At 38.3% G+C, this 14,943-nt stretch overlaps 1 protein-coding gene and 1 long non-coding RNA gene across 3 annotated transcripts; one reads left to right on the top strand and one right to left on the bottom strand.

Annotated features, from left to right (window-relative positions):
* Positions 1-6,755: 6,755 nt before the first annotated feature.
* LOC131630761 (uncharacterized) lies at positions 6,756-8,277 on the bottom strand. 2 transcript variants are annotated; one of them, XR_009292465.1, is made up of 4 exons: positions 7,811-8,277; positions 7,453-7,722; positions 7,183-7,312; positions 6,756-7,084 (listed from the first exon to the last, which is right to left on the bottom strand). It is a non-coding gene; the product is annotated as an uncharacterized LOC131630761 (long non-coding RNA). The 2 variants fall into 2 exon arrangements; XR_009292464.1 differs by having other exon boundaries at positions 7,183-7,722.
* A 4,213-nt stretch (positions 8,278-12,490) lies between these two features.
* On the top strand, positions 12,491-14,118 carry LOC131630767 (uncharacterized). The gene is made up of 5 exons (XM_058901512.1): positions 12,491-12,667; positions 12,758-12,982; positions 13,238-13,466; positions 13,878-13,942; positions 14,044-14,118. The coding sequence occupies exons 1-5, from the start codon at positions 12,491-12,493 to the stop codon at positions 14,116-14,118; spliced, it is 771 nt and encodes a 256-aa protein (XP_058757495.1).
* The last annotated feature ends 825 nt before the right edge of the window (positions 14,119-14,943 follow it).

Genomic DNA, 14,943 nt, shown 5'->3' on the forward strand with positions numbered 1-14,943 from the left:
CACGGACAAGTGGTCCCCTAATGGTCACCAGGGTCTACAGTTCCCATGGGGTACAAAGTGTTTGAGGCAACAAGCGTGCCAGACACAGTGTTCCATGAAAGAACCTCGCCCAGTTGTGGTACCCCATGTCAAGCTCGATCGTAGCAAGAGCCCCGCGACTTGATGCCTACGTATCCTTTTCAGGAATCAGAGCGCCGTAGTTCGGCTCCATAGTTTTGTTTGTTTTGTGTTTTTTAGTTGGGCGGAGTTAACGCTCGCGCTCTTGCATAAGGGGACAGCCTAGGATGCAATGGAGCGGAGATAACAATGCCCTTAAGAAAGGAGATAAGAGAGAGAGAGAGTTTGAGTGTTTCGAGGAAATCCCTAAAGCAAGGGAAACTCGAGTTACTCTTTGGTTTGTGTCTTTTAGAAGTTGGGAACTTACGCCTGAATGGGACCCTAAAGCAAGGGAGATCCAAGCACTCGAATGATTCCCTAAAGCAAGGGAGATCCAAGCTTCCATCCCCTTTTTAAGATTTTCACTTTGATTATTAGTGTTTTAAGTATTTTCTTTGTATTTTTTAAAGGGGTTTTTTATTTGAATATTTTTAGATGTTTTAGAGTTTGAGGGAGGAAAAGGAAACTAGCCTAAGTAAACTAGCCTAATATGAATGGGAATTTCTACCTAATATTATCATGGCTTCTACCTAAGGTTAGGATTAAAAGAAACATGAAAAATAAAGCACTAAGTAGAATATTGAAAATAGCATAAAAGCATAAAAAAGGACAAGCACAAAAGTGAATTAAAAGTACTATTATTTTTATGTGACTTTTTTTATGAAAGAAATGAGTTCAAAAGATTAATGTCAAAATTAACCTAAAATCTATTTAAAATTTTTTATGAGTTTTTTTTTAATGTCATTTTTATGAGTTATCAACCAATTAGGAATCAAGAAAAAACTACCAATTAAAATTCTAATAAAATTCCTAAAAGTTTAATTGGGTGAAAAATGTTTTTGTCATTTTTTATTTAAGAAAAAGTGAATTAATGTGAAAAAGGAATTAGAGAAAATCCATTTTTATTATTATTATCATTAACAGGGGGTGCATGCTGAAAATTAAGTTGTCTGAATAGTAAAGGCGCAAGGCCCAGGGTCAAGGCCCAGGGCGTTTTTGTTGCAGATTCTGTCTAGCCAAAAAAAATGGCTCAGCATCGGGCCACAGGGGGTGCGAGTGGCAATTAGGCCCAAGGAGCTTTTTGTTCAGCATCAAAGGAGGAGTGTGAAGCGTGGGCCTGGTGGGGGTGAGGATAGTAATTCGTGAAGGCCCAGGCTTGGTTGTTTGATTCACCACAGTTTTTCATTCAGACTATTATTCAATTAAAAAGAAAAATAAAATGAATAAACAGATGAAATCGCAAAGAGGATTAGGGTTCACCTGCAATGCGCCGTTTCCACTTCTCTTGCACTTCACTCTCTCGTTCCCGTCTCCTTCTACACACAACGACGGTGACGGAGAATCTCGTCGTCTCTAACCGAAACATCTCAGCCTCTCCGTCACGAAACCTCCATCGACTTCCCTCCGTCGTGAATCGCAATGAGGCAGAGCTTGTATCATCTTCCACCTCCTCTCCGAATCAAACATAATCACAATAGCCAAGCACAAAACGCGAGATTAAATGCATTATAAGGTTTACCTGGATTTGCAGAGCGATGGGAGATTGAGAAGTTCAGAGATGAAGTCTTCGAAGCTTCGGTGCGAAATAAACGCAAGGATTGGAGAGGTTCTTCGAGAAATTGACGAAATAAACGCAGAGTTCTTCGATCCAGGTAATCTTCTGTATTCTTCTTCTTCTTGTGTTACCTTCCTCTGTTCTTCTTCCCGGACTCTTCTTTTTCTTTGAATTCGCCTCTGTGTTGTGAAATCGTGTTGCGGTTTTTGATTGAGGGAGTGTTTGATTGATTCGAGGATGTGTGATGGAGGTTTAGCTCGGTTGAAGGAGTTTCAAAGGTTGAAACTCCAACAACTTTGGTGATGAGCTTTGGTGAAGTGTGAGAATGGTGTGAAGACGAAATAATCAGAAGATGGAAAGAGGAAGAAGATGGTGATGAATTGAGAGAGATGAAGATGATGATTAGTGAAGTGTGAGAATGGCGTGTAGAAGAATGGTTATGGAGGAAGGTTGCAGAGAAAGCAGAGTGTGATAGATGAAGGTTGAGAGAAGAATGAAGAGTGGAAGGTGGATGAATGGTGTGTGAAGGTGAATTATGGCGTGGTGTTTGAATTGTGGAGGGAAGTTCTGTTATATAGAGGTTTGAAGGCTGAAGAGTTAGTTAGAGGGAGGAGTTTTCAGTTAGAGAGTAAGGATTGAGGGCCATTGGATCAGAGAGAATCGGTTAGGAGATTGAGGGTGAGGATTGAAAGGTTTTGGCGGTTTATGAATTGGCCAGAGGTTGTTATTTCTGTTTTGGTTAGTTAGGTTCTGTTGGAAGAAGTTAGTGTTCAGTTAAGGGTGGTTTAGGTTGTTAGAAGTTTAGTTAGAAGTTAGTTATGGAATATGCTGAGCTGGCACGATTTGAAAGTTAGTTACCAAACTGTTAGAGTCATAGAATGGTGATTGTATTTGGTATTTGGTGAATGATATTGAGCTTGTATGCAGGACTGGTGATAGCATAGAGGGAGTCATTTATGCATAGGTTATCTCATGATTTATTTGACTGTGACTGGCTGTAGATAAATATGACCCATGATGCTCTGAACTATGAATTTTAATTGCTCTGAAAAGTATGTTAAAATTGTGTACCTGCTGCATGTTTTTTCTTTTTTCAGTTTGTGATTAATGTGGACCACTAACTTGCAATTGAAAGAGACCAATATTCATGAACCAAGAGCCCTGATTCCATATTTCAACCAACTTGTCTGTAGTAGGAACCTTAAACCAGTAAGAACCCGATTCACCAGAGGATTTTTGATCCCATGCTTTTAGATGTTCATTTAATGAATGAATGCAATGTCATGTTAATCCCCTAATGGAGTATGCAGATGAATGTAAAAGTCTAAGCCAGTTAAAATTAGTTTGGGGTAGGACAAATTTGGGGTATGACAGCTGCCCCTATTTGATCATCTTGAACCTGAAAGTGAGATTAGCGTTAGCCTTTCGAACATTCGATGTAGAAGAAGATTAAATACCAAGACCAGAAATTTGTCCTGAAAAGACGGTGCAAGTGTTATCCTTATTTTTTTGTTTTTGATATCTGCTGGGGAAAGAGAAATTTTTGTTTTTATGAGGGAGGGATTTATGGTAAGCAATAGTTGGATGGTGATAGCTTGTAACGTAGCCAAGGTGCCAATACAAGGTTCTCAATGGAAGTGGTTGATGCATAAAAGTGATTGGAAAAGAAATAGGTTTAACAGAAAGATAAGGTAACATAGACGGATGTTTTAAGAGATATATATAGACGAATATCGGAAGAAAATACAAACGAGTACCAGAGGAATGACACATACGAGCATCAAAAGAAGATACAGACGAGTATCGAAAGAATGACACATACGAGCATCAAAAGGAGATACAGACGAGTATCGAAAGAAGGACACATACGAGCATCGAAAGGAGATACAGACGAGTATCGAAAGAATGACACATACCAGCATCAAAAGAAAATACAGACGAGTACCAAAGGAATGACACAGACGAGCATCAAAAGAAGATACAGACGAGTATCGAAAGAATGACACAGACGAGCATCAAAAGGAGATACAGACGAGTATCGCAAGAATGACACATACGAGCATCGAAAGATGATACAGACGAGTACCAAAGGAATGACACATACGAGCATCAAAAGGAGATACAGACGAGTATCGAAAGAATGACACAGACGAGCATCAAAAGAAGATACAGACGAGTATCGAAAGAATGACACATACGAGCATCAAAAGGAGATACAGACGAGTATCGAAAGAATGACACATACGAGCATCAAAAGGAGATCCAGACGAGTATCGAAAGAATGACACATACGAGCATCAAAGGGAAGATACAGACGAGTATCAAAAGAATGACACTGTATTACAGTGAGCATCACTATCCTCTGTCATGTGAGGAAACCCCGTGAAGATGTTATGCTATATCCTGGGGCATTTTCGTCTATTTATCTCGCAGGTACATCCTTTTGAGTACACCATGTCAGCGCATTAGCGGATCCAGCCAAGCGAGAGATCTTCATTCCCCAGCTGAGTGTATCTAGATGAGGTTTTCTTTGTTCCAAGATTCTCATCTCCTCAGCAAAGCACATCTAAATGCAATCTCCATGCTTCAGAAGCCCTATTCCCCGGGGGAATATCCTCTCCTAGTTGAATCATGATTGAATGGTATCTGATTCCCCAGCAAGCTCTTAATGAGGTTCCTTGCCAGAGTTCCTCATTCTCCCTAGTAGAGTGTTTTCTCTCCCCAACAGATTGACTTGTTTTCCCCAAGAGAGTGATCTTATTCCTCAGTGGAGTTGTCTTAACAAGAGGTTCTTATGCTGAGTTCCTTATCCTCAGCAAATTTCTTATCTCCTCAACGGACCATTATGCGGAAGTATTCATCTTCTCCACTGGGTCTCTCCTCAGTAGAGTTTCACTTGCATCCTCAGCAGAATCTATGTCCGTCGAGGACTTCCCCAGTGGAATATGTCCTGCACAAGCAAGTTGGTTATTCCTATCAGAGTTATCTCCATGACTTGCTCTTATCTCCTCATCCCCAGTGTGTCGAGAATTTGCTTCTCCAGTGAAGTTTCCAGGGTATTCCCCAAGCAGTCAATTGGGATGTTCATATTCCCCAAGCAGGATTTATTCCCCAAACAGAGCTCGCATCCAGATTTGATCGTCTCTAGCAAATTTCTGATCCATCTTTGCCAGCTCGCAGTTTGTGACTCTTGGTCACTCATCTTGTCCTCCCCGCAGAGTTCTATACTCTCTCCAAGACTGCTTCAGCAATTCAGTGCTCATCCGTTGTCTCCCTAAGCAACGTTCGAATCATGCATCATTCGCATTACTTTCTCTAAGCGTATAGCGCCTTCCCTCTCGGGAGCGTTATTCCATATACATTCATACATGCATCATGCATAAATGATATCATATCTGTTTCTTTTTGCAGGAAAGTTATCCAGATTCAAATGCTCCCTAGAGAGTAATATTCGCCTAGTCATTACAGGCGCTTATCCCGATGTTTTGAATCAGAGGAGGATTGTTCTACTTATTTTCTGACGCAGTTCAGATCAGTTCAAAGACATTCCTATTCCCGATGCCCCTAGATCGGTGGAAGATATTTGTTCCTATCCTGATATTCAGTTCAGTTTTGAAGGAACTGCCTCCAGATCTCTGTCGATCTTCCGAAGGAGCAAGCCCTCTGATACATCAGATCAGTTGGAAATATCTACGTCCTGACGATTTATTTTTGTTCAGAAGAAGAACTCGTCTGCCCAGTCCTGATGCTTACTATCAGTTGAAGATGTTTTCTTTTCCCGGCGTACACAGTTCGGAAGAGATATCTGTTCCTATCCTAATATTCAGATTCAAATTAGTTGAAGGAACCGCCTCCGGATCTCTGTCGATCTTCCGAAGGAGCAAGCCACTGATATCATCAGATCAGATGGAGATGTCTACCTGATCGACTTTGTCTTTTAGATGAAGATTGTCCTACTTATTTTCTGGCATCATCTCCAGATCAGTTTAAAGGCATTCTTTCCCCGGCGTACACAGTTCGGAAGAGATATTGTTCCTATCCTAATTTCCAGTTCAGTTTTGAAGGAACCGCCTCCAGATCCCCGTGGTCATACGAAGGAGCTAGCCGCTAATTCCCAGATTAGTAGGAATATCTACCTGATGATTTAATTGCATCAGAAGAGATGTCTGCCTTGATTCCCAGATCATGATTCCCAGATCAAAGATACTTATTACCCGTTGATGTCCGAATCAATCGATGTATCTCCCTCAATTCCCAGGTCGACTTAAGACATCTATCCCGATGTAAGTTCAGAGACATCTGCTACGTCTGATACTCACATCAGTCGAGATGTTCCTTCTCTTGATAACCAGATCATTTGAAGTGTTTTCCCCTGCCTGTGGGTGCTCGTTCCTTCTTATCGCAAGTTGGAGCTTATTTAATTATCCAGGTCAATTGAAGTTTTTTCTCCCTGCTTGCGGGGTGATACATTCCTTCTTATTGCAAGATGGAATCTTCTATTGATCAAGAGCGTAAATTTTTGAGTTCATTCTGGTATTCAATCTCCTTCCTCCTCGACGGTTCGAAACTTTCGTTTCTCACTCGTCAGGTTCAAGAAGTTTGAATAGGGGCAGCTGTTGCACCCCAAAATTTGCCCTCTTCTTCGTGCCATAAGTTATGTTGACGTTTATTTCGTCACTTGAAAATCAAGAGAAAATTAAAAGAGCTTTCGTTATTTTTAAGACAGTTCGGTGCAAAGGTCTTCTCCAATTACTCGTACAAGTCATGATTTTATGGTTTACCGCTCAAGGAATAATGAATGAGAATTTTCATATGATGATCTCTTAGGGGTCTTTGAATCGAGGCATGTTGTGCTCGTCAATTGAGGAAATTTGTGTCATGGTGCGAAATATGAAGTTGTGAATTCCTTATGATCGAAGCAATTGTTTGTTGTTGTTAATGCAAGTTTGGTTGAATTAAGGTATTGAATTGTTTGATGTCCCGATTACAAAAGAAAGGCCCATTTAAATTTCTATCCAGATTCATCACAAAGTTCCTTCAAGACTCATTGTAACATGTATACGCAAGGTTCATTCACAAAATAGAAAAAGTATGGAAGTTACAAAAAATACTTGGAAGGGAAAGTCCATTTAAATACATTCAAATTGTCACCATTACAAATTTGGCACCAGTAGCCCATGTTGCAAAAGGTAAAGGACTCTCCTCGATTATAAGAGAAGCCAACAACCAAAATTCAGGCGACATAGTGCAAAATAAAACCCGAAGCTGCGCTCTGCGACTTGATAGAAACCGTTAGAAATTGAAAGCCCAGCCCATATTGGTTGACAAACCAGTTGCAAATTTGAATTCTACAGATTCTAAAAAAAACCGTACCTGCACAAAATGAGAGGGAGGATTCATAACAGAGAAAAAATATCAACAAAAAAGGACGGAACAGAAAAAAAAAAACGATAACAGAATTGGAGAACAACCTCTACCCGAATCGGTAACAAACTCTCTCCAATCTTCATCTTCTTCAAGCTTCTTCCATCAATCTTCAATCACCTTCAACCATCCGCCATCACAGATCCTCTCCAATCTTATCACCAATCTTCAACCTCTCTGCAGAGAATCCACAATCAACAAGATCTTCAATTGATTCTGCAATCAGTCATCAGAAAAATCTAACAGAAAACTCACAGAAGAAGAAGATTCACAAAAAAGTAACAAAAATATCTAACAGAGATCGCAACCACCATAACCTTCAACCTTCAAGGATCTTCAACGTTAATTCTTCACGCCGTTTCAATCAACTTCACTGAATTCATCATCAGTCAGCAAAGCAACTCGTCCTCATCATCAACCTTGGACCTTCACCGATTCATCACCTTCAAACATCTGAATTGAATTCAACCTTCAACTTCACATCATCTCCGATTTCATAAATCCACACTTTAATCACCAGTGCAATCATTCATCGTCGACTATTCTTCAACTGCGATCCTCAACAACGTTCATGTTCATCTTCGCAACTACATAGCAAGAACAACAACACCTCAGTTCACAACTGAAAACGAATTGCAAGAATTAGAAAGGAAGAAGAAGAGAAAGTCTACGCACCTCTCCGTCGTTGAATGATGAGCGTGCGTGTTTGTGGATCCGATTCGGTGATTGCGAAAACAACGATCTACAATCGGAGATGAATTTGAAAGAGAGATGAGTGATGTGAGAACATGAATCGAGTGGAAGAGAGAACGAGAGTGAGACGAGGTAGTGACAGCGGTGGTGTGGCGGCGCGGTGAACTTCGGATTGGAGGAGAGGAGTCAATTTCCGGTTGCCGTCTTCGTACGAGTGAGGTGGAAACAAGAGAGGGGTGTGTCGCGACTCGCCGGAGAAGGGAGGAACGCCGCTGTCGCCGTTGTTGAAGGAGAGTGAGAGAGGTCGAGAGCGATGCCAAGCTGAAGCCACAAGTGTAATACCCTAATTCCTCTTTCAATTTTTGTTTAATCTGAACATTACTGTTAATAAAATATGGATTAGCATAAGATTAATGTGATCAAATCTGAATTAATTTGATTAGTTAAGTCTGATATCAACGTTAGAGTAATTTGCAACTGTTGAATCAATATATTGCATTGGCCATGGATCATCATATGACTGGTGGGCCTTTAACGAATTTCTCCTCCTTAGCCCAACACCATACTATTTTTTGGTCACAGAAAGCTGAAACAAAAACAGTCCTTGGGCCTTGTCCATACGATATGCTAGCCAAACCCTAGCTTCGGCCCAATCATAGTTCTTTTTGGCTTCAGATTTTTGAAACAATAAAACACTCTGTTTGGGCCATATTCTTGGATCTGCATTCCTTACTTAGCTACACCATTGATTTTCACACTTAAACCCCTCTGTTTCATTTTAATTCACATTAGAATTAGTTGTTTTAACTAGTTTTGTTCCCTATTTCTTTCATGTAATAAAAACATAAAAAAATTGAATATTTTGTTGTTAGTTTTTGCATGATAAAATCGATAATGAATAAAAACATGTAATCTTTTTAGTTAGAATTAGATTTTGTTTTCTATATTTGTTTTAGATGAATAAAAACATGTAATCTTTTTCTTATTAAAATTTAGTTGTTTTGTTACATAGTTTTGTTCTTACTTTTAGATGAAAATGTCATGAAAAATATTAGCCTTGTTAGATTTTGTTTTAGAATTTAATTAGAACTTAATTGCTAGTATTTTCTATAGCGTATTTCCTTGTTACTACTGATTTGTTTGCTGAGATGTGCGAGATACTTTGAGAGAGCCTTCAATTGTATTCGACCTGAGATGTGGGACACGAATTCGCTTCCAGTGCGATTTGTCTTACGTCTTGATTTGCGTCGTGTTCCACTTTATTTGTGGGACACGAACCTATTTCCGATGCCAGCCACCTGATCTCTCATTCATTGAGATGTATACTCTTGTATTGTCTGGATTGTTTCTCTTGCAGGTTGCTCATGTGGTTATGCTCGACGTGTACCACATGTCGCTCGTGATTTATTTTTACGACGACGCTTTCTGACTTGCTTTGCTTGATGATGGCTTACGCGAAGTATTCCGAACTTCTTTGCTTACGCTTGCTAGCTCATTGCGGATTTACTATCCGTTTGGTATCGTTCCCTATTCCTTTTTACTTCTTTCTGTACTTTATCGCTTTCTCGCATCATCCCTTAACATGAGAAGTAGGACCTAGACATGCATCTTGTAACAACCCGTTTTTTTATAGTATTTATTTTATTATAATATTTTTTATTTTTTATTTTTTTAGTGTGTTAATTAATTATTTAACTATTATGAGATTTAATTATTAATTTAATTAAACTTGAGTGCATTTGTGTTTAATAGAATTAATTAAGTTATTAGAGAGTTAGATTAATTGGGCCTATTTATTGGAGTTATAAGGAATTAGGGGGTGTTATTAATTTTAAAGCCCAATATAATAAATAAACATAGTAAGAGAGAAAATAAGGGGAGAAGCATCATTTTCATTTTTCTGGTTTTCAAGAATAGAAGTGGAGGAGAGGAACAAGAAGAGGAAAGCTAGGGTTTTGGAGGAGAAATCAAGAGGTAAGGGGGAGAATCCCTAATCATTGTGGGCTAGTATAATGGGGTAATTGGTAGATTAACATATTGATATTTGTTCATGGTTGAATATTATGAAATGTGTGTTTTAAATTCTGTTTAGTGTATTAGAACCTGTAGAGAAACTGGAATTTTAAAACTAAAACTTAATGCCGGAAAACAACTACTTTGTGTTCATGAAAATTGTTTTTAACAAACGAAATTGTAAAAAAAATGTCTTTAGCTACGGGACGAAGCTGTTTTTGTGCTACGTTGAGAAACGTACTCCATCCATATTGTGTTACTTAGCTAATAACCTCTAATTCTTATTTAAATTTCAAGATGTGAACCAATGTACCTTTTTGATAGAATTGCTGCTACTACTATTCATTGGCACAAAGAAAAACTGGAATACTTGGTGTTTATATTAACAACGTGGCCGGCTCTCCTCCTTGAGCTTACACGCCACTTTTACCATTCATGGGCCATGAGGAAACGTGAAAACACCATTTGGAATGCCCCTTCACTGTAGCGTTTAACTATATTATATGGAAACTTGAATCAACATTTTTTTTCTATTATTATTAAATGAATATATACTTTTTCCATTGAATGATTATATACTTCTTATCATTAAATGAATAGCACTTGTTTATGTAATACCACTGCCGCTAACTGTTGCGCAGGGGAGGAAACTTGAACCACTTAAATTTTCTTATGGATAGAATACTTTCCTTGCTGACTAGTTTTTTTGGTCCAAAGGAAAAATATACTTGTTTCATTAAATGTTCCCCTTATTCAATTATTAGATTGATGATGTTACTTTGTTAAACATCACACGTGAGACCAATCTATTTTTTTTAGTGATATGAATATTGTTGTATATGGTCTAGTCACTTAAGAGAGGAACGTGAGTACATCATACACAAGTGATGGAAGCGTGGTGAGTATGTATATATATATATATATATATATATATATATATATATATATATATATATATATATATATATATATATATATATATATATATATATATATATATATATATATATATATATATATTAATTAATAAATGGAGATATTCCTTGATTATTACAAGGGTTGCAACTCCTCTAGGTATTTAAATGGTATACTCATATGGCTTCTTAGCTTATTTTTTTTATGAAAAGAATAACTCCTATGTAAATGATAAATTATGAATTAGCATGTGATAAATATTAATTATTAGTGTTAATTGAAATGTGGATTGGAAATTTGCGTGTTGACTACTATATGTGAATAATGCGTATGTGATGAGAATGTTGTGTACAATATTGTGGATAATTCATAGAGTGGATTATTGTGATGTGCTAGATATTAAGATGGTAGAGATGATCTTAATTGCATATGTTTTTTAACATTGTACATATATTCATGTCATGGTGTGCCTTGAAACAAAGGTGGTTTGCTTTGAAACAAAAGCGAGGCTTAGATTCTAGAGTGAATCGGAGGCGGTAGACTATGTGTTTACATTTTGGTGGGCTTTGGTCTTCTCCGGATCGGAAGCGTGGCTTGGATTCTAGATATTGAATCGGAAAGCGGTGAAACTTTGGGTTCACAATTCGGTACCACATGCATTAGTGTCACATATCTTGCATTGAGTCACATTAAAATTATGCGATAATTGAGTATGTGAAGTTGATGTAGTTGTGATATGTGTATGAGTTTGATAGTTGAAACGGGTGAAGTTTGAATACATATTGGACAAAATGTGTGAATATGTGATAACTATGACTGTATACTTAATTGAGAATATAATAGTAGAATTGAAATATTATACTATTTAAGCTTGTTGTATACTCGATAAAATGTGAAATATGTGTTGATTACTATTATCTATTTTGTTTTTCATAGTATGACTAATTACTTGAAGTGTTGATGTAACTATTATATTCTGTTATACTTTCTTCATAATGGTTCGTATTCTCACCCTTCTGTTTTAATGTTGCCCTCGTTTGGCGACATGCAGGTTCTGGAGTTTAGTAGTCGCGTGTGCCTAGCCGGAGGTTCTTCCTTGGTTATTGGAGACTAGGTAGTGAGTCGATGCTCTGGTCATGTAACACTGGGTAGACTAGGTGTATTGAACTCATGTTATATTGCTCATTTATTATGCTATGACTTATGAACTTATTTGTTGATTACTTGTTATTTTGAGAGGCTTATAAGCCAAACCTTTTGATTATACTTTATGTTGAATTGAGACTACTAGTCGATGTATGATCATGGTATGGGACATGAATCATCATGAATCACACGAGTATCATATTTTCCGCTGTGAATGCATATCCAGGTTAAATTGTGATTTTATATTGAGTGTTATTAAAATGACCAGGAGTATTGTGGTGTGTAGATAAAGGCTGACAGTTTTTTTTAAGGTTTTAGTTCTTCTAAAAGCATCGATGTGACGCCCTTTTGAATTATATGCATGTTATTCTCTGATTACATGTTAAATATTTTGGGGTATAAAAAGGGGTGTTACATTAGTGGTATCAGAGCATGGTCGACCAGTTGGTCAATAGTAGTTAATGTTTTCTTATCTTGTTGTATTTGATTTGTGTATCTGAAAAAATCGATACTGTTTGTCTGGTTGTTTGGTTGTCTAGGACGATGGTTGCAGGCAGGAATGATGATGCTATTGCTGAGGCATTGGCGATGTTGGCTGGTGCTATTGGTCAGATTCCTCCAGCGAATGCGGGTAACCGGAATGGAGATGATGATGAGTACCGTGCTTTCGGGAGATTCCAGAGGAACAATCCTCCTGTCTTTGAGGGTGAACATGAACCTGATAAAGCTCAAGCTTGGCTGAAGGCTATTGAGAAGATCTTCAGAGTTATGAACTGTACTGATGCTTAGAAAGTGCAGTTTGGTACTCATATGCTGGAAAAGGAAGCTGAAGATTGGTGGAATAACACTCTTTAGAGGTTTGAAGAAGATGGCATTGAGGTTACTTGGGATCTTTTCCGTGATGTCTTCTTGGAGAACTACTTTCCAGAAGATTGTCGTGGGAAGAAAGAGGTGGAGTTCCTTGAGTTGAAGCAAGGAAATGGTACTGTTGCTGTTTATGCTGCTAATTTTCAAGAGCTTATCAAGTATTGTCCTCACTATAATACTGCTAATGCTGAGAGATCTAAATGCTTGAAGTTTGTGAATGGCTTGAGACATGATATCAAGAAGGCTATTGGTTACCAACAGATTACCCGTTTTACTGAATTGGTTAACAAGAGTCGGATTTATGATGAGGATAGTAGAGAGAGTGCTTCTCTCTACAAGAGTTTGAAAGGAAAGAATCAGGATCGTGGGAAACCGTATGATGACAAGAGGAAACAAGCTGGTTTTGGCAAGAAGCCAAGTTGGGGAGGATCTTCTACTTCACCTAAGTGCTTCAAATGTGGTGTTGAGGGTCATAAAGCTGCGGAGTGCAAGAAGGAGGTTACTACTTGTTTCAAGTGTGGCAAGTATGGTCACATAGCTACTAATTGTAGAGGTGGTTCGAATGTGACTTGTTTCAACTGTGGAGAGAAAGGCCATGTTAGTACAAAATGCAACAAGCCAAAGAAGGAGCAAGCAAAAGGAAAAGTGTTCGCATTGTCTGGTGTGGGAGCCACTACTGATGAGAGACTAATCCAAGGTACGTGCTTCATTAATGGTACACCTTTGATTGCTATTATTGATACCGGTGCGACACATTCTTTCATTTCCTTGGATTGTGCTAGAAGATTGAATCTTGTATTATCTGACATGCGTAGAAGTATGGTTATTGATACACCTGCTATGGGTTCTGTTTCTACTTCTTATGTATGTCTGAATTGTCCATTGAGTATCTTTGGTAGAGGTTTTGGGATCGATTTAGTTTGTCTTCCTTTAGAACAACTTGATGTGATTTTGGGTATGAATTGGTTGGAATTTAATCGTGTGTATATCAACTGTTTTGATAAGACGGTCATCTTTCCTGAGAATTGTGTTAAAGAAGATTTATTCTTGTCCGCTAAGCAAGTCGACAAATCAGTTCAAGGTGGAGCTGAATTGTTTATGTTGTTAGCGACCTTAGATGTGCGCGAGAAGAGAACCATTGAAGATTTGCCTATAGTTTGGGAATTTGCGGAGGTATTTCCTGATGATATAATTGATTTACCACCAGAACAAGAAGTTGAGTTTTCGATTGATTTAGTTCCGAGAACTAGTCCTGTGTCGATGGCTCCATATAGGATGTCCGCTTCAGAGCTGAGAGAGTTGAAGAGTCAACTAGACGAATTGCTTGGGAAGAGATTTATTCATCCTAGTGTATCTCCGTGGGGTGCACCTGTTCTATTGGTCAAGAAGAAAGAAGGTTCGATGAGATTATATGTTGATTATAGACAATTGAACAAAGTGACGATTAAGAACCGATATCCACTTCCGAGAATTGATGACTTGATGGATCAGTTGGTTGGAGCATGTGTATTTAGCAAGATTGATTTGAGGTCTGGGTATCATCAGATTCGTGTTAGAACTGAAGATATTCAGAAAACTGCTTTTCGAACGAGGTATGGTCATTACGAATATTCTGTGATGCCGTTTGGTGTGACTAATGCACCTGGTGTGTTCATGGAATATATGAATAAAATCTTTCATGACTACCTGGATAAGTTTGTTGTGGTATTCATTGATGACATCCTGATTTACTCTAAGAGTGAGGAAGAGCATGTTGAGCATTTGAGGGTTGTTTTGTCCGTGTTGAAAGAGAAGAAGTTGTTTGCTAGGCTATCTAAATGTGAATTTTGGTTAAGTGAAGTAAGCTTTCATGGGCATGTGATTTCAAGTGGAGGCATTTCTGTTGATCCTTCGAAGATAGAAGCTCTATCCCAATGGGAAGCTCCTAAGTCTGTTGCTGAGATTAGAAGTTTTCTTGGTTTGGCTGGTTATTACAGGAAGTTCATTGAGGGGTTTTCTAAGTTGTCGTTACCGTTGACGCAGTTGACTAGAAAGGGACAAGCCTTTATTTGGACTTCGCAATGTGAAGAGAATTTCCAAGAACTCCAGAGAAGATTGACTTCTGCTCCCATTTTGATTTTACCGGATCCGTTAGAACCTTTCGTGGTTTATTGTGATGCTTCCTTGTTGGGTTT

Source organism: Vicia villosa, unplaced genomic scaffold (assembly GCF_029867415.1).
Source record: "Vicia villosa cultivar HV-30 ecotype Madison, WI unplaced genomic scaffold, Vvil1.0 ctg.000732F_1_1, whole genome shotgun sequence".
In the NCBI taxonomy this organism is placed as follows: domain Eukaryota; kingdom Viridiplantae; phylum Streptophyta; class Magnoliopsida; order Fabales; family Fabaceae; genus Vicia; species Vicia villosa.